General features: G+C 54.2%; 1 protein-coding gene, 1 long non-coding RNA gene and 5 other non-coding genes across 10 annotated transcripts in view; 1 reads left to right on the top strand and 6 right to left on the bottom strand.

The window, feature by feature from the left end:
- Positions 1-10068, bottom strand: part of LOC102152259 — a 106861-nt gene extending 96793 nt beyond the window's left edge. For all 3 annotated transcript variants that reach the window (XR_005363788.1, XR_005363789.1, XR_005363790.1), the window contains exons 1-5: positions 9973-10068; positions 9717-9871; positions 8904-9075; positions 7103-7258; positions 5866-5959 (exon numbers count right to left, since the gene is read on the bottom strand). This is a non-coding gene — a long non-coding RNA (uncharacterized LOC102152259). The remainder of the gene's footprint in view (positions 1-5865; positions 5960-7102; positions 7259-8903; positions 9076-9716; positions 9872-9972) is intronic.
- RTL1 (retrotransposon Gag like 1) lies at positions 1397-24198 on the top strand. 2 transcript variants are annotated; one of them, XM_038545742.1, is made up of 3 exons: positions 1397-1473; positions 10820-10882; positions 19653-24198. In XM_038545742.1, the coding sequence occupies exon 3, from the start codon at positions 19739-19741 to the stop codon at positions 23780-23782; it is 4044 nt and encodes a 1347-aa protein (XP_038401670.1). In that variant the 5' UTR covers positions 1397-1473; positions 10820-10882; positions 19653-19738; the 3' UTR covers positions 23783-24198. The 2 variants fall into 2 exon arrangements, with proteins under 2 accessions (XP_038401670.1, XP_038401671.1); XM_038545743.1 differs by lacking the exon at positions 1397-1473 and adding an exon at positions 2695-2964.
- Positions 6928-7004, bottom strand: LOC119873140. Its single transcript, XR_005363931.1, has one exon. It is a non-coding gene; the product is annotated as a small nucleolar RNA SNORD112 (small nucleolar RNA).
- MIR136 (microRNA mir-136) lies at positions 19756-19811 on the bottom strand. The gene has a single exon (NR_049359.1). It is a non-coding gene; the product is annotated as a microRNA mir-136 (primary transcript).
- Positions 19925-20011, bottom strand: MIR432 (microRNA mir-432). Its single transcript, NR_049493.1, has one exon. It is a non-coding gene; the product is annotated as a microRNA mir-432 (primary transcript).
- MIR127 (microRNA mir-127) lies at positions 21429-21488 on the bottom strand. Its single transcript, NR_049358.1, has one exon. It is a non-coding gene; the product is annotated as a microRNA mir-127 (primary transcript).
- Positions 22515-22588, bottom strand: MIR433 (microRNA mir-433). The gene has a single exon (NR_049357.1). It is a non-coding gene; the product is annotated as a microRNA mir-433 (primary transcript).
- Positions 24199-25524: the final 1326 nt, after the last annotated feature.

The raw sequence follows: 25524 nt of genomic DNA, 5'->3' as shown, positions 1-25524 counted from the left end.
GGAAAGCCAGCCACGGGACGGTTCTGGGACCCTCGGCCGCCGCTTACTGCATTGCAGCAGAGCCCCGAGTGAGGAGGGGCGCAGCCAGCAGCCACCCCAAGCCGGAGCCTGCCCCCCCTGCGGACTCCAGCCCAGGGCAGGGCCCGGCGCCCCCTCTCCCCTCTCCCTGGCCGCAATCAAAAGCGCCACTACAGAAGTAAAAGCACCAGTTGGTCCCGACTGACGGTCTCCCCCTCCTCACTTTCTGGGCTCAAAAATGTGGCCCAGGCAGCCCCCTTGTGGCACTTGGGGGCGCCACAGACTCTTGGCTGGTGTCTGAAGAATTCAGACTGTCTGATTCCACTGCACCGTGAGTTGGCACAAATCTGAAGTGGCCCAAGTCCTACCCGATGCAGACCTGGCTCGGCCGCCTCTCTGAGTCGGGGGCACGGCTCTCCCGCCTCCCTCCCCGTCCTCCCTCCCGCCCAGAACCCGCCTCTCCTGTTGAATACTGCTCCAAGGCGCAGACAGGTGTCTGCCGCCCGCTAACAGTGGTGGGAGCCGGAGGGAAGGTGTGGGGACTGGGGCTTTCCTCACTGTGATGTTTGGGGAAACTGAGGAGCGGGGAGGCTCACAATCCCTGTGCCTGTCGGAAAGGGGGCCGGAGACCCTCCCTCCGAGAGTGGGTTCCAGCTCAGAGCATCCCTCGGAGGCGAGGGGCTGCCCTCTGGACTGCCCCTGCTCCCCCTTCTCAGCCATCAAGCCCTCATCCCCTCCAAAGCCAGTCCTCCCCACGAAGAAGCCCTGGTGGGCCCCACCCCCCCATGTGCTCCATCCTCTTCTCACGCACTGTCCACATAAACAAGCCCCAGCCCCCTCCGTCTCTATCTGCAATCTGCTTGGAGGTGGGCAGGGCCCTCTCCACGTCAGGTTAATAATGCCATTTTCATAAGCCTCTGCCCATAGGTGCTACCACCTAATTTTGAATCTGCCCTTCAAACGGATTGGGCCACAGAGGAGCTGGGATCTCAAGCACCGCTGGGAGGTGCTTATAACTAATCAATCCATCCCCTGCCCACCCACGCCCCCCCAGCACTCGGCTCTGCCTTCCTGAGCAGTCTTCAGCAGCAGGGTGTGGTGGGGAGCTTCAGTCGGCCTGGGGTTCCAACCTAGCCTGGCTTCACAGCAGCTGAGAGACGGTGAGTATGTGACTTCACGTTCCCCTGCCTCAGTTTCCTTATCAACCCAACAGGGGATTAAGAGGTTGGTGCTCAGAGGCTTTCCTCCGGGGTGAGTCCTGTGGAGGCAGCCCAGCTCAGGGCTTGGCCCCTAGACAGGGCTCCATAAATCTCACCTGCCATCATCCCCCCGGATCACTTGATGTGCAGTGACTAACTCCCTGTCTCTCTCCCCCAGCAGACTGAGCTTCCAGGCCAGGAAGCCGACTGCCACTGCTTAGGGTCCAGCCTCCCACTCAGGTCTGGGCCTGACAAGGTAGGTGCACTGCGGTGGTTTGGAGAATGAGTGAATGGGTGGATGCCCGGAGCCCACAGTCTGTGGGATGCCCGGAGCCCACTGGGTTACTCTTTCCCAGACTGCCCCCCTACTGTCTAAGCCAGCCCTTCCACGCAGCCACAGAGCAAAGTATTCTTTTGTGCCTTGCCCCGGGCCCCCGCGTGCTGCTACATACAATGCAAATTCTTGCTGTATTAAATGCAGATGTGGGCTTGCATGTCGTTTCTACCGCCTGCTGCATCTACTGTGAGCTCACAGGCCAGGGGCTGCCTCTGGCTGACTTGATTTGTGCGATTAAGCCCACAGAGGGGTCTCTGGCAGGCGACGTTCCTGTTAGTATTCGGGGCAGGGTCGCGGAAGGCCGGGCTGTTTTCTTTCTTGCGCGCCACTTGTTACATGTGCGCCTCCCTCCCCGAGTCCCACTGGCTACTCCACAAGCATTCATGAAGTGTCTGGTGTGTGCTAGGCTACTCTTATCTCGTTTCATCTCACGGGGAGGGAGCCCTCCTCGTATCTAATTCACAGGGAAAAAGAGAGGCTCTGAAAAGTAAAGGGAATTGTGTGGTCTCACAGCTAGGAAGCGGGGAGTCCAGCCTGGTCTGGGGTGTCTGTCTCGGGACCCCCCCCCCCCCCCCCCGGCCCCACCGCGGCTGCCTGCCGCCGCCGCCGCTGCCGCTGCTGCGGGCTGACCAGGGCCAGCCAGCCGCCAGCGGCTCCTGCAGAAAAGGCAGGGGGTTGCATAGAGAGCGTTCTCCCTGGCAACTAGCAGAGGGGCCATAAAAAACGGAGGGTTCAGACGCTTAACAGAAATTCTAGCAGCTGGACCTGGGAGGGGAGACCCGCGCCCTCCCCTGGGCTCTCTGCAGAACAGCAGGGCAAAGGGCTCCGTCCCAGACCCCACGGAGCAGGGGCAGAGGCGCCCCGGGACAGGTGTAGACGGCTGTGATCCGGACGGTGACAGGAACCCCAAATCTGATCCCTCGGTGGGTGGGGGGCTCGCTCCTGAGCACGGAGAGGAGAGGAGTGAAGTGAGCTTGCTGTCTGCGAAGAGCCGAGGGCAGAGGGGGCGAGGGGGCTGCAGCAGAGCCGCGGAGGCAGATGCAGAAAGCAGGGGAGGGCTCGGCAAAGCAGCTCGGTGTGTGCGAGCCCTGAGCGGGCTGCTCGGGGAGAGAGGGAGCTCCCTGTTACGGGAGGCATCCGAGCAGAGAGAGGCAGGCCGGTACTTGGCCGGGAGGCTGCAGCACGGCTCCCTGCCCGGGCTGGCAGCCCGCACGTCTAGGCCTTTGAGAAGCTCCTACAGAGCTAAGTCCCGAGCGGGGCTGGCTGCGGAGGAGGCAGGCTGGGGTCAGAGCAAGGATGCGCAGACTTTCCCATGTACCTTGCCCTGAGCTGCATGGCAAAGGCACGGAGATGGCTGGTGGAGCGCTTCTGTCACAATGAGGCAGTGAGGGAGAGGAGCAGAGAATGGGGGTGAGTGCTCGGGGCCAGCGGGGGGGAAGTGGGGGGCTGTCCTGCAGCCAATTCCCCATCTCAAGGGCCGGGCCACCTGGAGTGGCCAAGTGCCCGCCCCAGCTCCCAGGCCCAGAAAGGCTGGCCTGGGTCCTCTCTGGGGCAACAGGCTGGTGCAGCGGGTGGTGGGGGGAGAGCCTTCCTGCGGGAGGGGGGGGAAGTGGGGGGGTCTGATGAGTTGAGAGGCCGCCCGGTCATGGGAAAAGCAAGGCCCTTTTCTGGAGGCTGGGCCGCAGCCACGGATTCAGCCGGCTGCTGGACCGTGACTTGGATGCTCTGGGGACTCGTGAAAGCCCCTCGCCCCAGCGACGGGGCCCAGGGGCCTGCATGTTGATGAATGAGGCCCACGCTGCATCGGGCGCTGGCTCTCCAGGCCCATTCATGGGGGCTCAGTTCCCAGGAACTCTGGGTGGACGGGGCCTTTATCAGGGGACCCCCGCTAGACGAGGCTCTGTTCTGCAGTTTCTAAAGGAGTTTTTTTGTCTTTGTTCCCAGTGTAGGCACTCAGCGAGCGCACGCAGGCGCGCGCACATGTGTGTGCGTGTGTGTGCGCGTGTGTGCGTATGTGTGTGTTTGTGCGTGCGTGTATTACAGGCTGGCTCTGAGGGGCCAGCCCGGGGGTCCTTGTCTGTGAAATGGCCAGGCTGTCCTAGCTCACCCTTGAGGCAGTGACGCACTTTCAAGGGGCAGCAAGAACGAGGGAGGGCTGAGGCACCTGGGGGCCTGGGGACAGAGCCCCGTGTCAGGGCAAGCCTGATTGTCCCGCTCCTGACAGCCCAACCTGCCAGGGCACTGTCGGGGTCCCGACAGCTGCTCTGACCCGCCGTGGGGGGGCAGCATCGTGTTGCAGGTGGAGAGTGCCTGGCTGGCTCCCCACAGACAGACAGACAGACAGACAGACTGCCCTTACCGCCCTGCTTAGGAGCTGTGAGCCCGTGGGGAAACTGCTTTCCAGAGCCTGGGGTTTCTGTTGTTATTTTGTCACTGCTCCTGTTTGAATCTATTAAAGGACTGCTTTGAAACTGTCGGATTTGCAAATGCTTGGTAAGGTGGTATTTGCATATGCGTTCCTGCCTCTGCGGCATTCTGTGGGGGGGCCAATGCGGGTGCGGAGCAGAAGCCACGCACTTAAGAAATGTTGCAGATACAGGTTTCTGGTCAGGGGCTCGTGTTGCAGGCAACAGCTCAGAACGTCACGGGTGTGCATGTGAAAAGTCACCTGCGCCCCAATCCCTAACCCCCAATCCCTAACGGGCCCGGAGGCCCCGGGGCAGCACACCCTCTCTAGCCCCTGCCGCGCTGGCTGGCTGGGGAGGGGGCTCCTCCTCCCCACTGCACTTCCTTCTGCTCCAGACGCAAACAGAGTCGGGCTCCCTGGCCCCTGCCCCTGCGTGAGGAAGTCGGGAGTGGGCTGGGGCTCCAGGGAAGGGGCGCAGGCGGCTCCACGCGGCCGCAGAGAACAGCCCCAGGGGCGAGCCGCCCAGAGTAAATAAACCCAACATTTCGGAGAGAGGAGCCTTTGTGCCCCGGGGTGAGGAAGTTCACTTTTGTGTAAAAGGCACCATACAAGCCCTCCTCGCACTAGGTAAGGCTGCCCCACACACAAAAACCTCCTTCAGCCTGGGCCCGGCCCAGGGAGCGTTTTCTGTGAAATTCAGGAGAAGTCAGGTTTAGCCAGAAGTTTTTCCAGGAATGATTAACCCCTGGAGACTGTACCACTGTTCCTTCCGAGCCCTCCTTGCCAAAGTCCATAAAATACACGCCTAAAAAATCTGCCTGAAGAGCAGTCTGACGTTTTATATATATTTATAAAAAAAAAATAAAATAAACTCTTGCCAAACTTTTCAGGAGAACCCAATTAAACCCGGCGGGGGCAGCCCCTTCCCCGGGGCCGGGGTGCTGTCCCTTGGGGGGTGTCTTCCCTGGGGCGAGGGGAGTGGGGGCCTTTATTCCTGCTCACACTCTTCCAGACTTTTCCTTTTGCTTTTTTTTCCCCCCATCCGTGGGTCTCTCCGCCCTGAAGAGGAGCTGCCTGCGTCTCTGGGAGGGAAGGTTAAGTGTTTCCAACAGGGGGGGGTCGTCGGGAGGGGAAAGGCTCCTGTTTTCCGCTGGCTACTGTGCTGGGTGATTTATCTGTGTTATTGTCTCCCTCTGCCTATCACTACTCCGTGTGTGCACATGCCTTCCTGATCAGGAAACTGAGGCACGGGGATTCTCGGGGCCTGCCCAAAGACACACACACCATGTATGTTCTGTAGGTGGGCTTGTGCTCTCAAAATGGTCGGCCTCTCTGGGGTGCCTCCCACCCACCACCCTGGGATGGGGGGGGTGGGGGAAGAACCAAAGCCTCCATCAAGTCAGGTGACTTCTGTCCCTCCCACAAGCAAGGGAGACCCTCTGCCCTCTGCGTGATGTGGACCTGGCACCAACGTCCCTCTGCCTCAAGCCTGTGCTCTCTAGAACATGACCCTGTCCCAAAAGTAGCAGCCACTCTCAGCCTGTCCTGTCCCCGGAGCCCTTGTCATCACCACAGCTGGTGTCCCTGCTGTCACATGCTAAGACTTACCTCCTTCTTATGTTCTGGGAACAGGCCCATTTCCCTCTGGCAAGGAGAAGGCCATAAAAGACGCAATCAACCATTTCCCAGCCCTAATCATGCCCCTCAAGCCCGTGATCACCAGCACACTGGACCCTCAGCCACCCCCTGCTCGTGGACCACAACCCAGGGTTCTGGGGTCCTGCCGGTAGGGAAGCTGGTATGGTGCCCCCGAGGGCAGGACAAAGCCCTTGGGGGGCTGTGGGGGGAGGCAGCCTGGGCCCCCCAGGCGTGTGTTTGTGGTCTGACGCTTTCTGAGCACTCACCCAGTAGCAGGGCAGATGGCTCAGTCCTCAGGAGAAGAAGGAGGCCTCTCCAGTTAGGGGAAGGCAGAACCAGGCGACCCAGGAGCCCAGGGCACTGGAAAGGGACAAAGGAAAGGGGGTGATTATTAACATGTGGCCGCTTTCTTAAATTCTAGAAAAGTGGCAAAACATTTTTGTTTTGAACTAGGAAAATGTGTCAATGAGGCATCACATTCATGGGGACTGTGCTTCGCTGGACTTTTGAACAAGGTGTCAGGGGGAGTTCACCGTGGGGTACGTTTCAAAGCCTGGTTTTAAAGGCTCAGGAGAAGCTGCTTGGGAAGCCCCAGCCAAAGGCCCCAGGTGTAAAAAGGCAGGGCACACAGACAGGAACAGGCGGCTCTTCCGGGGCCCAGTGCGCCCAGTGGGGGCAAGGGGCAGGGGCGATGATGCTGGGAAGCTTCCAGCCAGACCCCGAAGGGTCTTAGGTGCCCGGCTAAGGCTCTTGGACCACATCCCAGAAGCTCCAGGAAGTCAGAGGGAGGATTTAAGCAAGACAGTGACAAGGTCAAAATGGCATTTTAGAAAGATCAATGAAAATAAACTTTGCAAAACCATTTAACCCAGCTACCCCACCTCCAAGAAGCTGGGATAAAGAAATAACTAGGGACGTGTTTACAGATTTACCTATAAAAATGCTCATTGTGGGGCCATTAGCAATAAGAAAACACTGGAACGGCTTAGATATTTTTTTTAGCGGGTATCAGTTGAGCACAATCGCATTAATTAAAACCTCAGTTCCTGTCCTGCTCATTTATTTGTGCAAGGGCCACTTTTATTTCATGGATTCCCTTTCATTTATTTTCTTAAATGATATAACAAGCACCCATGAACCTGTGACCCCCCACCCAGACGACCAGGAGTTTGACCAGAGATTGTATCTGGACACATTCTCCGCCCCCAGCACGCTCACAGCTGGGATTTTCAACAATAGAAGAGGGTCTAATCAACAATGGTGCATACATACCCCGGAATATTAAACAGCTCTTAAAAAGAATGAAACAGCCGAGACCTATTGTCTTTAACGGACCTCAGTATTTTGCGCAGAACTGGATTAATCATGATCCTTTGTTCATAAACACCTTGTCATCATTGGTCCAGGCATGTCCCTCTTTAATTTTGCTAATTGATGCATCCATATATTCATTTGTGATAATGTCATAAACACTTGCGAGCCCGCTCCTGAGAAATTACTTACACCTGCCCTGCGCTCCGTCCCCACAGGGTAAGGACCTGGGGCTCTTGCGACAGACAGCGGTGAAGGGGTTAAAGCAGCCCCAGGGCGTACAGATTACAGGGTACTAAGGTGTATTCCAAGGCACGGTGTCGATCTTTATTATCTCCAAGCGGATTCCTGAGGGAAGAAAAATAAGCAGAAGGAAATGTACACTGTGATACAGCTTACGTAAAAAATAAACAAAATCATATATTTTAGAGGTCTATTTATATACATACATAAAAGCACAGAAAAATATCTGGAACCGTGTGCCTAAAACTGGTAACAGCAGTGAAAATGCTGGGGGTGGGGGGAGCTGGGCGTGAGGGAGGGGTTGCACACGGCTTTAGCTTTTATCTGCAATGTTTGATTGTTAGTAATGAGTGTATTAATTATCAGTGCATTCCTTGCATAATTAAAATAAACACTTTGTGTGGGTTTTTTTTTTCATTTGTTTGTTTGTTGGGGGTTGGGGGTGGGGTGGGGGTTGTTTTCCTGTTTTTACAACGAAAGGAAGAGCATTTTAGCTGATGTCTCCGGGACCAGGCACATATCCCCAAAACTAGTTGTGCAGACACGCAGGATTTATTTTATCCCAAAGATCATTCCTCTCTTAATTTTATATGTTCTAAAGCTGGAGCCCCGGGCCTCCCGGTGGCGTGTCAGTGACATGAGGCCAGCAGGTGTGTGCCTGCCGGCTGTGATTTCACCCCCCCCACCAGGCCCCAAATCCCTCCAGAGCCGCCTGGCGGGGGTGTCTGCAATGCACCCATCGGGGCGGACTTTCCTTTTCGGTCTTTAAGAGGCCCCAAAAGCCAATGCCCTGGCCCGTGTTCTCCGGGATTAGCTAAGTGGAATGAGAACGCAGGGAGAATGTCACATGAGCCAGGCCTGGCGGAGGGGACACGCGGGCCTCTGGGGAGCAGCGGCCCCTCAGCTCACATGCATCAACAGCCGCGCAGCTTGCTGGCGAGGAGCCGAGGAGCCTCGCTGTGTCCCCTGACATCCCCTGACAGCTAGATTTCCGCGGAACCCGTGGCTGCCATCATCCCCCCACTTCCCATCCAGAGGGAGTGCAGCTCAAGGGCACAGGTTTGCCTGACCTCAGGGTCCCAGACAAAGGGGATGGGCCCTGCAGGTCCTTGCTTGCTCCTCCCTCGAGTCCAGGGTGGCACGCTGCACCCCTGCCTCCCTCTCGGCCAAGACCCCTCAACTCCCCCTTGCTTGCTGAGCTTCAGACTCCACTCCCCAGGCCCCCTCACAGTTGTCTAGCTGCCAGAATGAATCCCCTTGCAGGCTGGAGGCTAAGTGCGCAGCAGAGACCAGCTCAGTCTCATCTACAGGTGGAGAGCTGAGGCCCCGAGACCCCCCAGAACACAAACCTAAGCCAAATTGCGGCCCCAATCACTATGAGCCCTCATCCGCTATCACCCTGGCCTCCATCTGCACAGATCAACTAACCCATCGGTCGGTTACAGTCCCTCCCCTCACTCGCACAGACAGGGACCTTCTAGAACTTTCCTCCCCTCTGCCAGGCAGGGATTTATTTTCGACCATGACTTTGTGCGGAAGAAATGTGAGCACAGGTTAACCAGCGCTCTGCCAGCGTGACCAGCTCTTAATCGCCTTTCCCGTACACGAGGCTCTGCTATTTATTACATAGCATTTTATTTTGGCCTGAGTTCGGTCCTGGAGAATACTTTGAGGTATTTGTCATAGTTTTTCAGATATGAAATATGGTAGGATAAAGAAAAATAAAATGCAGTACCCAGGCTGACATCACCTGCATCCACCTCCGGGCCAGGATAATTCAACATGAAGACGTTCACTCCTCCGGAAGGCCACATAAATCCAGACAATGCCAGTACAAGTTATACAGTTGACTCAAGAAAAGGATCTCTGGATCCCAGCATTGACCCCGACTGTCCCCGCTCCCCTTGTCTTCCCTCTGGGTTCTATAAAAATGAGAAGGGCTTTCTAAGAGGGAGGGGACAGATCCACGTAAAATAAGAATGATTTGTATCTGCGCCGAATACCTACTGTGTGCCAGGCATTTTCTATTTTATTTCATTTAGGGAATCAAGGCAACACTTAAAGATGACTGTCCCCATCCTATAGAAGGGGAGGGGGACTCGCCATCACTTGACCAAGGTCACCCAGGGGAGTCTGTGCTCTCTGCTTCCCAACAGGCCCCTGGGGCCCCCTTAAGCCCCCATCAGAGAGGTCTCACTTGTTGCACCCCTTTGTATCATGGTCAGAAATCCTAACACCTCCCCTGATTACATATAACAGAGGAACAGCATTATTCTGGATTTTTAATTATATTACTGTATTAATGTGGTATGAGGCCTCTACCTCCCCAGAACCTGTGTGGTTAAAGATAGGGCTTGGGCAGCCCGGGTGGCTCAGCGGTTTAGCGCCGCTTTGGCCCAGGGCATGATCCTGGGGACCCAGGATGGAGTCCCACGTCGGACTCCCTGCATGGAATCTGCTTCTCCCTCTGCCTGTGTCTCTGCCTCTGTGTGTGTGTGTGTGAGTGTGTGTGTGTGATGAATAAATAAATAAAATTTTTAAAAAAGAGACGGAGCATACATACCTGGTCTACTGTGAGGTCAGCCTAGGAGGACCCCATCCATCCCCCTCCGGGCAGGGGTGCCATCTCGGTGTCACGGAGCGGGGCCAGGGCTGGGCTACACCTTGGTCTCTGGAACCCACCAACTCACTGCCCATCCAGGGGGCAGTGAGCCTCAGCTGCAGAATAAAGAGCTCAGGTTAGTTCCATCCTGAGAGGGCTACGCACTTACAAATTGTCCAATTTTACAACTCAGAAAAAATAAATTCATAGGGCAGACCTTCTGATTCGATCCTGGGCCAGGCATCTGCTCCCTTCCTGGGGGAAAGCGCAGTCTCACCTCCAGCTACCTGGGAGGGGAGAAAAGACAACCTGCTCACAAGAGTTCCACCCACCTCTCAAGCCTCACCTGCTGCCCCCAGCCCTACTGTGTGCTGACAGAGGGTGGGACGAAGGAGTAGCACATACATACTGATATCAGGAGCATGACAAAACACCACAGGGGTCCCCCGTCCTGGGTGGGGACGCTGGGTGAGGGAAGGACCACCAGCCTGGGAAGATGCTACTTATAATCGCCTGTGAGGTTGAAGTTCAGGGAACTAAGAGATTTACTTGGGGTGACACAAGAGGCCCAGACCCCAGACTCTTGCTGAGGGCAAAATGAGGTCTGGCAAGAACGGGGGAGGGGGGTCTCGCCAAGAGCTTGGGGGTCCAGGGAGAGAGCTGAACAACGGTGCCATTGCAGACCTCAGTGGGTTGTGCGCTGTCCCTGAGGCCAGCAGGAGGCGCAGCCTCGGTCAGACCCAGTGGGAGAATGAGATCAGGCCTTCTAAGGATTTGAGGTCGGCCCCTGAGCCTCAGATTCCTCTTCTGAAGAATGGGAATAATAACAGGACCAGCTTCCCAGGTTGCCATAGGGATTGAAAGAATTAAAACAGCGTCTGGCACATAGTAAGTACTCGAGATGGGTGATGGAGGCACCCCACGGGGGCAGCGCGACCCAGCCCGGGGAGAGAAGCAGGACAGGAGGTGTGCGGTGTGCCATGGGGAACGGGGGAATGTGCACGCACGGCCCAGAGCCTGGACTTTCATAATTACAGAAATAAACGTATCCAATCGCTTTGTAGAGAGAAGCGAGATTCCAGTTGACAACGGGACAGGAGCAGAGCCACTGATCGCTTGCATCAAAGGTAAGACTTGGGGTGGAGGCTCATGCTGACCTCCCCTAGGGGAGGGAGCTCGCCGGGGAAGGGGGCATCCGGACGATCGATACATGGAGCAGGCGGGCTGGCTGGCACTCAGGAACAAAGGTTAAAGGGTTAGTTTGCAGGAAAAACCCATGACATGGGGGACTCAGTACCTCGTACAAATACTTGAGCGGCTATAATTAGCAGGGCCAGGGCCAGCTGTCCTGTCCCTCTGCCGACAACCAAATTAGCCAAAATGAGTTGGCAATGACCCCATGAGCTTTTCAGGGAGATGGAGGCAGACGCTGAGGCCCCGTTCCTAGGTTCTGGCCTCCCATCGGGTCACGAGGCTGAGCATGTGGATGCCACAGAAGGAAAGCGGCCTCTCGGGCCGAGGGTCCCTCGGGGTCCCCAAATGGCCACTGTCTGCCCCCCGCCAGGACCGAGGGCATCCGTTCCTGCCCTCTCCAGCCCCTGGTGGAAGCAGGAAAACCTGGCTTTCCACACGGCCTCTTCCTTCCTGACCCAGGTCCTCTTGGCGCCGCGAAATGGGGAACTCGGTCGGGAGCCAAGTCAGTGTCTGGGGTCAAGCTGCTAGGGTCGTGCCTGACACAGAGCAGACGCTGGGGAAACATCAGTTTCAATAAATAAATTCTAATTACCCCCGTCTGGACGGCACTGGCCTCCATGCGCGCAGGCCGCCCCTCGCCAGCCTCAGTCGCCAGCAGCCTGCGGCCTGGGGGAGGGGGGCCCTCGGTGGTCTTGGTCCTCGAGCCGTGGCTCCTGCTAATAATTAGAGCTCCCGGGTGAGTCACTTCAGCCCCCCCACCCCACCCCAGCTCCGCTGCACTCCCTTGCAAGGTGGAACGCCGTCACTTCACGGGGCGAGTGGGGAGATTAAAGCTGACCCAGGCGTGAAAATGCTGAGTGCTGACCGTCCCGTTACAGCAGGTGTTTCAAAACTAAAAATCCCAAAAGTCTTCGTGATAATCACAGGCCCTTCCTTGTTAAGACCGTTTTTGCAGCCTACGAAGGGCCCATGACCCCTGGGAAGGAGGTCTACCTCTGACTCTGGCCCTACTTCCACCCACACCAAGGCCAAGGTCCCCCCTGCCAGCTCCCCCCTAGGCCTACAGCTCCTGGCCCATCCTCAGACCCAGAAGAACACGGGGCATAGAGGGACCCCACCACAGACACACAGATTCCACTGAGACCCGTCCAGTCCCAAGGTCAAACAGGACCAACCCCGGAAGGAACAGGCCAGCCTGTGCTCCCAACCAGGACTTCTAGGTGGGGGCCTCTCTTTAAAGGAAATGGCATGAGGACCCCCCCAAGTAGTAAGTAGCGTAAGGAACCCCCCTCCCAAGTTTCTGGAATTGAGGCAGGGTGGGGACCCTGAGCTCCACTCGCTCAGTCAACCCCCTCCTTTTACCGCTGCTGCCCAGGTCACTCCTCAGGCATCTCCCAGAATCCCAGAGCTACAGGAACAAAGTGAAAAGACCCCCTGCCCAAGCCCGCCTTGCAGTTCTGGGGAAACTGAGGGCCCAGGAGGGGAAGGTCACGCTGAAAGTCAGTGTGGGTCCCGGGTTGGCAGCTGGTGCGCCTCCTTCCTCTGCCCGCTTGCCATGAAAGGCAAGAGCAGCCCGGGGAGCAGCTGATTGGCCTGGCCCATTTGGACAGCCCAAAGAAGAAGGACATTCTCATGTGTGACCCCTCTCCCAATCCCTCCCAGGGTTATTCTGGGCAGAGTGATCCAGCTGCCCCCTGGAGCTGCCAGTCAAGCAGTAGGGCGGGGGGATGGCCGCAGGAATATTGCTAGGTCAGGGGCACTGCCCCTCACCCTGATAGCTTGAGGAGGCAAGGGGCCGAGCCATCTTTTCTAGAAGGCATCCCACCCAACCAGTTTGGGTTTGGTGGAAAAGCCCTGGGACCAGCCCCAACCCTGCTGTAACTTCGTGTCTGTCCTGAATCACGGCCACCTCTCCTTCTATAGACTATCCCTACAGGGATGTCGGAGGCCCAGTGGGGCCTGACACCCAAGGCCCCAAGCCCGAGCCCCCAGGTGAAGAGTGGGAAGCCGCTGAGGCTGGCCACTCTGGGTCAAGACATGAAGGGTCTTCCAGCTATAAGGCCCAAGTGGTCTTAACCCACAAGGCAGGGGGTGAGCAGGCAAAGCAGGGGTCCACAGGACCAAGGTCTCATGGGGTGCTCAGGGATCCATCTTGAAAATCCCTAGTGACAAGCTGTGTGGGGAGTGACCGTACCCCTGGTCTACACCAGGAAACCAAGGAGCCACAGCCCTTAGCCTAATAAGGTACATCTGGACCTTGACACTAGTTTAATAAAATAACTAAGACTGACCTGCAGGCCCACCAGCGTCCCCACGTGCCCACTCCCACAGGGATGCTCAGCGGGTCTGGGGCAATAAAGGAGTCAATGAGGGATGTTCATCTCAAGGTCACTTAGTCCTCAAGACGTGGTGGCTGTGTCCCTCAAACCCAAGTGGCTCTGAGGCAGGCCATGGCACACAGGGTCTCCCCCCGACCTCAGCCCTGATGCCTATCCTGGCAGCCAAGAAGGCCAGGGCTGCAGGTGTGGCCGCCGGGCGTCTGAGAGGCTGGGAAAGGCGAGGCCGTGACAGAGAACCCCGTGGTCCCTCGTTCCCCTCTGTCCTCCCGCCTCCTCTTTCTTGGCTCTCTACCTTCCTCGTCAGCAACTCAGGCTGCAGGCCCCCCTCCCCTGTCCTCACCTCTCCCCTGCTCCCCGCCCCTGGCTAACTCTGCTCCTAAATACCCCTCATCTCCTCTTCCAAGCTCTATTTTTAAAATCAGATTTCCTTTACTGTACAAGTGAGCCGACAAGGCGAGGTATTCGCTGAGGGATCGGCCCCCCCCGCCCCCCCCTCCCATCCAACCCTTCATAGACTCACGTTGGCAGCCCTGACCCAATGGGCCACTTGCTCAGCGGCAAGCAAGGAGCTGACCTGGCCGAGAAGGCTCTGGGCACTGAAGGTGGTGAGGCTGGGGTGTCTGTCTATGAGTGTCGGCGGGGGGCAGAGGGTCCGACTCAAAGACCTCAAGGGCACTTCTGACCTGAACCAGGTGCACTAAATCCTGATTTTGATTTTGATTTTTTTTGGTAAGGTGAGAATTCCCCAATCAAGATATATTTCTTAAAGAAATTGCCTTGAGGCCTGAGACCTGAGCATTTATTAAGCTACATCTGTAGGACGGAACAGTATTACCTCTGGAGAGCCCAGAGAAGGGGCTGGGCAGCCTCCAGGCTGCACCAGCTGCAGCAGGTGGGCATGTGGAGGGTGGGCGTCAGAAGGAAGCCCGTAGCCACTGTATAAAGCCAGACGTGGGAGGCCAGAGGCACCTTCACTTTATGAAACACGGCCCCAGTAATGCCCAATGTCTTCCCAAAGGGTCAGGCGGCTGAACCCAGCAGAGCCTCAAAGGAGACGCTCACCATCAGTAAAGGGAGATCCCTTGGTCTTGGCCCCCAGGACCCTACACTCACCTCCAGCAGGACATTTAGCATGAGGGCGTGGTCCTCATCTCCTTGCTGGTGACGTTCTGCAAGGCATGGCTGCTTCCGTTTCTTCCCATCGGGGTCCTCAAACCAGCGCCTGGCCCAGAAAAAAAAATCAGGACACGTTGCTGTAATGAATTAATGAAATGGAGGCAGAGGAACCAGCTTAACAACATAAAAAGATCCAGAACTATAAAATTAAAATGAGTTCGGGGACAGGAAGTAAGAAACCCAGTCTTTGAGGAGCAAAGTGCGAGAGGAACAAGAAGCTGCATCGAGAAATTAGGGAGGATGAAAAATGTTGGTTTTGTGCAAAGGAATTTAGGCTTTATTCCCTAAGTAGTGAAAAAGCAATGTAAAGATTTTTTAATATAACAAATACCTGGTCCAATTTTCATTTCATGCTCAGGCATTTGGATTTTATGCTTTGGACGTGAAATCCGAAAGGTTTTACACTGAGAACACCATGATTGAAGACGCCGAGATGTCGAGATATGTTGTTAGTGATGAAAATACAGGAAAAGATTTTAAGCGGGGTTCTAGGAATAGATTTGGGGTTTGGGGGATAGCTTTATTTTGAGGAATGACTGGAACAAGTTTTTGTATCATGCTAAGGAGTTTGGATTCTTGCCAAAGGGTCTTAAGAAATGTGATGGTGAGATTTTTGCTTGTGGAAGATAAATCTGCAGAAAAACATGAAAAAATGTATTTTAAGGCTAACAGCTTTGGACTTTATTATACAGGGAACATTGAAAAACTATAAAGAGAAAACCGGTAAGAGCCACAAATTTAAGTCTCCTGCAAAAACCTTTGCACTTTATATCTCAGGGGTGCCAACGTCTGACTTTCAGAGATTTGATGGATGTTGACACCAAAGTTGAAAAACTTCAGTCCTAAGAGTTATGTGATCAACGCTGGGAACGCGCAAAGAAATTTGAAATTTATTTTGAGGCTCTGACATGATTGGAGTTCTGTACATGCCTAGAAATTTGATTTTAGCCAATGAAAAGTTCTAAGAGAGTGACATGGTAAGTTTGTTTTTTTTTTTTTTTTTTTTTTGGAGCGGATAATATGCGGTGAAATTACAAAATAAAATTCACATTTTGTGCTAAGAATTTGGACTTTGATTCCATAACTTCACAATGAAGAGGCATTGTTAAGATTTTAAGGCGGAATTACAAGATAAAATTTTATATGCTGTGCTAGGAAGTGTGAACTTTATTTTAAGGGATGACAAGATCGAATTTTTATATCATGCTAATAAGTTTGGATTTAAGCCAATAAAGGGTTTACAAGAATGACGGGATGAGATTTGGGGTTTTTTTTTTTTTTTTTTTATAGACCAGTCTGAAGATAAATTACATGGTACAACGTTGCATTTTATGTTAAGTAGTTGGGACGTTCTGTTACAGGCAACGAAGAAATCTTGGAAAGTTTTAAATTGGGAGTTACATGATCAAACTTATGCATTTTGGCAGAGCTACAAGAGTGGGTTTTTATGGTAAAGATAATATGATCAGATTTTTATAACATGCCAAGGAGATGTGATTTTATGTGAGAGTCAAAGGCATTCAAGCATTTCATTTTGGGGAGGGATATGATCTCATTTTTGAACCCTCATGCAGAGGTGTTTGGATTTTAGCCAGTAAAGGGTTTTAAGGAGTGACTGATGAGTTAGTTTTGTCTCCAGGGGAATTAGCTGCTAAAATATATTTTATGCTAAGGTGTCTGGATTTGATGAACCTGATAATGAACGCGCATCGACAGCTCAGAGGAGGTGCCCCTTGGCACAAGTGCACCGTCTGTACTTTATGCTGAAGGACTCGATCATTTTATAGCAAGTGATACAGAGGCGGGGCAGGTCTTAGGCAAAGGTTATGTGACTGAATTTCCATAGCTTGCTAAGAAGTCTGGACCCTATTTTGAGGAATGACAGGAATACATTTTTGTGCTGTGCTAAGGATTTTGGATTTCAGCCATTCAGAGATTTTAAGAGAGTGACATGGTAAAATTTCTGTGTTCGATAAGAGTAGTCTGCGGAGAAATTATATGGTAATACGTGTATTTTTGACTAAGCAGTTTAGATCTTATCTCATAAGTGATTAAGAGATATTAAAAAGTGTTAAGCAGAAGTTACAAGACCAAATTCATGTACCTTGCAAGGAAGTGTGACCTTTGGTTTTGAGGAATGACACGGTCAAATTTTTATATAATGCTGAGAGGTTTGGAATTAAGCCAATCAACGGTTTAAGAAGCGGCCTGGTAAGAGTTGGAGGTTTATATCCATCCATTTGCTGATAAATTACACGGTAAAATTTTTGTTTTATGCTAAGTGATTGGAACTTTATGTTTTAAGCAATGAAAAGAAACTTTTGTACATTTTAAATACAGCAGTTATGGGACAACTTTCACGCGTCCTACTAAAACTTTGAACTTTGATGCTAAGGAATATTCAGGTCAGGATTTTGTGATATGCCAAGGATATTGGATTTTAGACTGAAGACAGGTGAACAATTTCATCAGTTACATCATCATCAAATTCATAAATACGCTAAGACATATGGACTTAGAATAAAAGGGGTATAATCTAGTTTTCAAATCATCTGGCGAAGGAATTTAAATTTTAACCAATAAAGGGTTCTCAGGGTTTTAAGAGCCATATAAAGTGTTCTCAGGGTTTTAAGAGCCATACTGAGATTTCGCATTTTAAATTTTAGCCAATTTAGACTTAAAAAAAAAAAGACTTCTAGCAGTTTTAAAAGCTATATAGATTTTATACTTAAAACTTTAAATTTCAGCTGATTTAAATTTTTCAGTTTTAAAATTTAAATTTCAGTCAATATAAGTTTTTAAGTTTTAAATTTTACCAATAAAGTGCTTTAGGTTTTAAGAGATAGATATACAGGTTTCATGTTTAAATTTTTAAACTTTAGCCAATTTAAATGTTTCAATTTTATTTATTTTATTTATTTTATTTAAATTCAATTTGCCAACATTTAAGATGTTTCCATTTTAAGGTATTAAATGTTGGCCAATTTAAATGTTTCCATTTTAAAATATTAAATTTTAGCCAATTTAAATTTTTCAATTTTAAATTTTAAATTTCTGTCAATTAGAATTTTTGAATTTTAAATTGTAGCCAACAAAGAGTTTTATGGGTTTTAAGAGAGATACAGATTTCATATTTAAAAATCTAAATTTTAGCCAATTTAATATTTTCAATTTTTCAATTTTAAATTTTAGCCAATAATGGGTTTTAACAGTTTTAAGACAGGCACAGATTTTATATTTGAAATTTGAAATTTCAGCCAACTTAAATTTTTCCATTTTAAAATGCAAATTTCAGCCAATTCAAATTTTTAAGTTTTAAGTTTTAGCCAATTACGGGTTTTAAAAGACATACGGAGATTTTTATTTCTAATAGTGGAGTCTGTGGATGAGTTAGTCAAATTTTATATTTCAATTAGAGCTTTATACTAGATCTTGGAATTGTGGAATAGTTGCATACGCCTTATAGGACTTTGGTGAGGACAAATGAGTTAACTGAGGCGCCATGTATGTGGTGAGGATGGGGATGGTGATGATTTTACGTGACCGGTGCATCATGCTAGAAACATGTAATCTCTACCTGGAGGAATGGCATGAGCAGAATTTTCTATTATTCTAAGGCTTTTACATTTTAGCCAGAGAATGATTTTGGGGAGTTTCTTGTGTCAGCAACTGTTATGCTAAAAGGTTTGGATTTAATATTGTGAACAGTAAATAAACAACAAAACCTTTTCATCAGAGGCTCTGCGGGGTGGAATTAACTGTCACGCTAACCAGAATGTACTTAATTTTGAGAAACAGCAGATTGGAATCGTCTATCTTGTTGGAAAGTTTGGATTTTAGCCAATGAGGGAATGCCTTTTTTTTTTTTTTTTTTTTTTAATAGTTGGGCCTGGTGGCTAAGAGGAGTACTCAGAAGTAACAAAAGGTGTTAAATGTAGAAAGAGGGGTGACCACAGAGCCACTCTTTTGGATAACCAGAACTCAATTTGCTCTCCCAGCAGGGAAGACATGTGCAAAATAACCCCAACCCAGACATCTCTTTAAATTCAGCCTCAGCCCACTCAAACCACCCATGACTATGAAAACTCCATTCCAAGACAATCAGAGGTCAAAGATACCTCGCACCCTCCCCGTCCTCCCTCCCTCCCCCCTCCCCACCCCTTAGTCCCTACCCCAGCTCTCCTAGAGACACCCCTAGGTCAGGGAGAAACCAGCCAGAAACAGAGAGGGAGTGTCTGCTAGAGGAAAAAAACCAGTCCCACCTGGCAAGACTGGAGGGGCAGGTAAAATATGCTTGCTCACGTGTGTGGAATTGATGCCTGAACCCCCACAAGGAGGGGGATCTTGGAAAAGTGGCAGTTTTAGGAGAGGATCCACAGATCTCCCTGAGGGCTCAGAGCTGGGGAGATTGGAAACTGATGCAAGAGTAGGAGAAGTCAGCAAAGCTTCCAAGTGAGAACCAAGTCACGGGGTGCAAGTTTCTGCCACATAGTAGGTGCTTTATAAACGTTTATGGAAAAAAAATACAAGCCGGACCTCCAGATCTGCCCTCCCTCCACACTGGCCCAATTTCTACTGTGAATCTAGGGTAGGAAGTGAGAGCTATTTTAGGCTGCTGATCCAACTGATGGGACTGTGGCCAACTGCCCATTTTCTCCTCTTCCCCGGACCTTGTTAAACAGTAGGCATCTGCTAGAGATTCCCACTTCACAACGGGGGAGGGCGGGGGGAGCAGACGGCGAGCCAAGCTTGCTCCAGGGCACCTTGCCTGCCAGGGACAGCTCTGAATGGCACTGACATATGACCTCTGTGACTTTAGGGTGACCAGAGAAAGGAAGGAGGGTTGACCAGGCACGTGTGCCAGCGGGGGTGAAGCGGCCAAAGCATCCTGCCAGGGGCCTGCCTGCCACAGCGGCTGCTCTGGGCCTATTGCTCCACAGAATTTATGGGCTGTGAATTTCTCACGGCCATGGGGGAAGCAGGCAAGCCAGACAGGCCGAGCAAGCCTGGGAGAATCGGGAGAAGGTCAGGGGCAGAATGATATTCTAGGTTGGGCACGAGGAAGCTCTCCCCAGTTTCTCTCTGTTCTGAGGAGTTGGGCATCTGATTTGTCCCCGAGAACCTAACCTTGACCTCGCGAATCCCTAAACAGCTGCCTTTCCTCCTCACCCGTCCTCCCCACCCCCAGGTTCTGATCTCTGCCGTCCCAGTCGCTGACCAGACGCGTCACAACCTTACCGGTCTTCAGAGAACAACTCCTTTCCATCCGACGAAATGATAGAACCCTCTGAAGACTCATTTGAGACGATGATGGAGCGTAAGAATCCATCATCAAAACAAATGGAGTCCTCCGAGGGCTCATCCAACACCACCGTGGAGACATCAGGCAGCGGCGCGCAGGAGGCGGCGGGGCCCGCCAGTGGCCCAGCCCAGGGAATGAAAGAGCTGCCCATTGATCTCCGCCAAGACATGGAGGAGCCATCCAGTGGCCCACATAGGGAAATTAAGGATCCACCCAATGACCTACTCCAAGACCTGGAGGAGTCACGCAATGGTTCACATCAGGAAGTGGGGGATCCATCCGGTGAGGCACCTGGCACAACGGAAGAAGCATCAGTCAACCCAAGGGGAGCCCGAAACAAACACGGCAGCGACACTGACCTGGCCAGCGGGAGGGAGGAGGAGGAGCAGCTGGAAGAGGAGCCCGAGACTTCGGAGTTCATGGCCACGGTGAGATCCATCATCTCTCTGTACTTCCGCATGCAAGACCTCAGAGAGCAACAAAGAGTAGCAGAAGAGATCTTGATGGAAGCGATCAACGCAGGCCGACTGCCCGTCCCGGTAAACTTCTCCGGCGACCGCAGAGAATACCACGAGTTCATCGTGCTCTGCCAACTGATCCTACAAAGCTACCCGAGCATGTTCTACAACGACCGCCTGCGAGTGGGGTACATCATGTGCCACCTCTCGGGCATGGCCTTAGAATGGGCCAGGGCTCTGATGAATGAAAACAGCTCCCTGATGAGCGACTTCCCCGCCTTCCTGGAGGCCATGTCAGGTATGTTCGAGTACCGCCAGGCGCAGCGTGTGGCCGAAGATGCCATGTTCAACATCAGGCAGGGGAGTCGCACCGCCATCGAATACATCAATGAGTTCCAGGGCCTGGTACCCACCTTGGGCTGGTCGGACGAAGTCCTGCAGGCCCACCTGTGCCAGGGGCTCAACGAGGAAATCAGGCACTATCTGTTCCGCGTCCCGCAGCCGGATTCGCTCGAAAGTCTCATCGTGCTCGTCCTGCAGATAGAAGAAAAGCTGGCAGAGCGAAGGGCGATGCTCAGGCTGCCCCCAGAGGCTCGCCCACGGAACCTGACCTGGATCGACTCACCTGCCCCGGAGAGGTGGATGGTTAGCAGCTGGCTGCCCTGCGACGCCCGGCCCGCCATCGACCGCAACCACCTCTTCCTGCTGCTCCTGGTCAGGGTGAACCCCTACCACAGCGTCGCGGTTCAGGCCCTGGTCGACTCAGGGGCGGGCGGCAACTTCATGGATGAGAGGTTTGCCCAAGAGCACTATGTCGAGCTCTACGAGAAGCCCTACCCGCAGATGGTCCAAGGCGTGGACGGCTCACTGATCGGCAACGAACCTGTCTGGCTCTACACCGAGCCCCTGGTGTGCATCCATCAGAACCACCAGGAGTCCATCGAATTCGACATCGTTCCGTCCCCCAACTTCTCCGTGATATTAGGCATCAAGTGGCTCCGGATCCACACCCCCGAAGTCGACTGGGTCAGAGGCCGCTGCACCTTTCACTCTCCCTACTGCCTGCAGAAGTGCTTCCGCCCGCCCCCACCATGCATCGCACTGGAAAGACATGCCATCAGCCTGCTGCCCGGACTGCCGCCCCTGTACTCCGACCTGGCCGACGTGTTTAACCCGAAGGAAGCAGATGATGAGACTTCCGACCAGCCAAGCTCAGACGGATCCGATGATCTTTCTGAATCAGAGCCCTCTGAGCTTCAGCAGGCTGGAGACAGTGATCACAGCGAGACCTTTTACGAATGTCCCTCCATCGCGCCGTGGGAACCTGTGGGTGCCGGGATGCAAGAAAGTGCCAGGCCGCGGGATGACAACTGGAACGCGGAGAGCATGCTGACCGACAAACAAGACTACATACAGATCATTCCAGAACTATTCGACCAGTTACACGGAGCTACATGGTTCACGAAGCTGGAGCTGCGGGGGACCATCGTGGAGGAAAGCATGAACATACACCAAGCGGAGGACGTATGGAAAACAGCGTTTGGTTTCGAGCTCCCAAAGATGAAGAGCTACAAGCCCTTTCCACTATCCTCAGACCCGGTCATCCCTCAGAACGTGCTCCACTTTATCCTAAAGGACATGCTCGGCTACTTCGTGCTCTCTTACGGGCAGGACGTCGTGGTCTACTCAATGAGCCAGGAAGAACACTTCCAACACGTCCGCCAAGTCCTGGTCCGCTTCCGACACCACCACGTCTACTGCTCGCTGGACAGAAGCCAGTTCCACCGACACACGGTCGAATTCATGGGATTTGTCCTCACCCCCAAAGGGGTGAAACTGAACAAGACCATCGTGACCACCGTGACGGGGTACCCCACCCCTGGCTCTAAGAAGTCCCTGAAACACCTGCTCCGCTTCATCCTGCCCTACCAGCACTTCGTGGAGCGCTTCAGCGTCATCATAGAGCCCCTGGTGAGGCTGCTGCTGAACGCCCCAACGTTCTCCTGGGGAGACGAGGAGCAAGAGGCCTTCGAGTGCCTGAAGCGGGCTTTCCGCAAGGCGCCCCTCCTGCACCACCCCAAGCCGCAGAACCCCTTCTACTTGGAAACTGGCGTCACCAAGACAGCTCTGCACGCCTCCCTGATCCAGATAGACGAGCAGACCGGCAAGAGAGTCTCCTGCGCTTTCTACTCCCGAATTATCTCGCCTATCGAAGTCGCCTACTCTCAACTGGAAATGAAGATTCTTCCAATAAGGGCTTCCTTCATGGTGTGGTGCCGCTACCTGGAGAACACCGAGGAGCCCATCATGATCCTTCTCAACACAGAGGATCTAGCCTCTCTGAATAATGACAGGCTCACCGTACTTCTCCCCGGGCATTGGGTCTTCTTCTTCTCCCACTTCAACTTTGACGTCATGGAGCGGCCTGCGCAAGAGGGCGGCCGGCCTCTGCCACCCGTGAGAAACCTCACCCGAAGGGCTTTCCAGCACAACACTGCCACCCGGTCCAGGTCCCTGTTCACTACGGGAGGGTATTTCGGGGATCGGTCCCTAGACTCGGAGGAAGACGATGAGACTGAAGACGCATCGAACCAGGACGAGCCCAACGGGCGGAACCTCCAGCAGGAGTTCCTGGCTCTGATACCAATCGATCAAATATTCCACAGCTTCCTCGCCCACTTCAGCGTGGCCCAGATCAGGGCCGTCATCCTGCACTTCTTCCGGGGCCTCCTCTTCTGGAAGGACACCCTGGCCGTGGCAGCACTCCTGGTGCTGCTGAAGCTGAAGCGGCGCCTCTCCATGCTGCCCACGCCCGCCTGGGCGGCCGTGCGGCCCCCGCAGAGGCGCTGGCTGCGCCTCGGCCAGGCCGCGACCCTCGTCCCCGGCAGCGGCACGGCCACCGCCATCGCTCAGCTCCTCACCCAGGTGCCCCCCACCGTGGGCACGAGCGCCGTCCCGGCCCAAGAGCTGGCCGGGCTGCTCCTGGGCCCCGGCCACCGGCAGCAACGCGCCCTGCTCCCCCTGACCCGCCGGGGCCTGCAGCTCACACCCGGCTTCTGGCTGCTGCTGTGTGACTTCTTCGGGGTCCGAGTTGGCGTGTGGGAGGGAGCCCGCCCCCTCCCGGGGGGCACCCGCTATCTGGAGCTGCACGTCGTGGGTGATGAAGATGTCGTCTTGCGAGAAGCCCTGCAAGACGACCTGCAACGTTACCGTCAGTGTGGCCTGCATGACGGCCTGCAAGACACCTCGCAGGACGAGCAGGAGAACGACGTGCAGGAGGCCCTCAGCACCGACACCCCCATGGTCCTGCAGCCCCTCCGACACCTCCCCGTGCCCTCCGAAGTCCTCGCCTTCCTGAGCCGACACCCGCCCCGGGTCCGCAGCGCCTACGGGCAGCCTGACCCCGTCGCCCAGGAGCTGGCAGCCAGGGCCCTGCTCCGCTTTCTGACCACGGTCTACGCACAGGCACCACCGGCCCCCATCTGGGCGGGCCAGCCCCGGGGGGAAGCCAGGCTGGAAGAGCTGCCTGACGGCGAGGACAATGCGAGCCTCAAGTGAAGCGCCCCCTGGCCGGCCAGGGCCAAGCCCTCCGTTCCTCTGCCCCCCTCTCCTCGGCCTCTCCCTGCAGCCTCCCCATGCCTCAGCCTGCTTCACTCAGAACCAGCGCCCCCCAACTTCCTGCCACTCCTGACCCAAGGGGAACCCACTTGTGAAGGGCAAAAATTTCTTCAACTCATCAACCAGCAACGTCACCTGTGCCACAGTGAACTATCCAACCATCAGAGACCCAGAGCCAGCTCAGGGCCACACACACAGTCCGTCTTAACCGCCTAGGTCCCAGGCTTTGCAGCTGGGAGTGAGATCAATGAGGGAGCGAGCAGTGGTGAGCAGGAGATGACCCCATGACCCAAGGCCAGGTGAAGCATCAGGCACAGCAGACGCAGCCAAGCAAGCAGATGCCGGGACCCACCCCCCCCCCCCCCCACCCCCCGGGAGTGACGAGTGGCCACCATGTGCCATCCTGGGACACTGACCTCGGGTGCTCCACTGACTTCTTCTACCTCCACCACCGGTGCTCCTGCTCCCCCTGGGCTCCCGTCCCCCCGCCCCCTGCCCCCCACCCTGCTCACACCTCGTGGAGCGTTGGGGCACCTCCCTCGCCCACCCCGCTGCAAAGCCAGCCCACCCCCACCGTCTGGTTCAGCACCCCACACCCTGACTCTGTCTGGCCCTGAGCTCGGTTCTCACCTGGAAGGTGCCTCTCCATGGAACGTCCGACGTACCAGTACTTACCGGATTGGCATTCTCGAGAGTCCCCGTGACTCCCAGGACACTTGTCTGGGCTCCCCTTCCCCGCCCAGCCCTGACCACACAGGGGCCCAGAGGTTCCGCCACAGACTGAGGACGGCCCGGACACCCAGCCAACTGTGCTGAGCCAGTTCCTACCAGACTATCACTCTCTGCCACGGGGAGGAGACCCCCCCCCCCCCGACTTTCCCCTCACCTGTCCCACCCCCTAAATAAAGTAAAATAAAAGATTATCTGACTCTGTGGTTTGTCCTGAAGGTGGCTGGTGGGGGGACAAGAGAGTAGGAATGGGGATGGGAGGCAAGTGGAGTGGGAGCACTTTGGGGGCCCTTCCGCCAAAACAGGCACCACCTTGTGCTGGCTCACAAACTGGGGTGGGGGGCAGGGGGACACAGGGAGCCGCCTCCTCCTTACGGTCAAGTCTCACCTCTGGCCTGGGCCTAACTCCCACACAAGACCTGCGGGCTGAGCAGGCTGTTCTCTGGCCCCTGACTCGGAGGATTTGGCAACAGGAGCCCTGGACTCAAACAACTCCATCGCTACCACCCTCCTGTGGACGCCAAGGTCACATGGTCCTTTAAGTGGCAAAGTAGCTGTTCTGAGGGTGCACTGCCCTGGGAAGGGGAGGGGGCTCCCAGGGAGTCCAGGAAAATAGGATGGCATTCATTCACTCGGGGTGCATTCAACCCGCAGTCCAGCACACGCAGACTGAGGGCCCCTGCCTGGCCTCAGGTTCACCCGTCCAGCACCAATCTCTCACCTCCCTGAGCACAGTTGCCCCACCCTCCACACTGGGGACCTGGGGCATGGTGGAAGGTCATGGACTATCCCCTGCACGACTGGGACCCTCACCTGGGGGAGGGAGTCTGGGACCCTCACACCTCACCAACCAGGTCTGCCCCTGACTTTGCCCCCTGACCCTGACTCTGCCTCCTGACCCTGCCTTTGACTCTGCCCCCTGACCTTGAACCTGACCCTGCCCCTGACTCTGC

Source organism: Canis lupus, chromosome 8 (assembly GCF_011100685.1).
Source record: "Canis lupus familiaris isolate Mischka breed German Shepherd chromosome 8, alternate assembly UU_Cfam_GSD_1.0, whole genome shotgun sequence".
In the NCBI taxonomy this organism is placed as follows: Eukaryota; Metazoa; Chordata; class Mammalia; order Carnivora; family Canidae; genus Canis; species Canis lupus.
Note: the sequence above shows the minus strand (reverse complement) of the source record. Positions and strands in the feature narration are given on the sequence as shown.

Excerpts from the sequence above, each read along its gene's own strand:
- RTL1 (XM_038545742.1), top strand. The coding sequence starts at position 19,739 with ATGATAGAACCCTCTGAAGACTCATTTGAGACGATGATGGAGCGTAAG.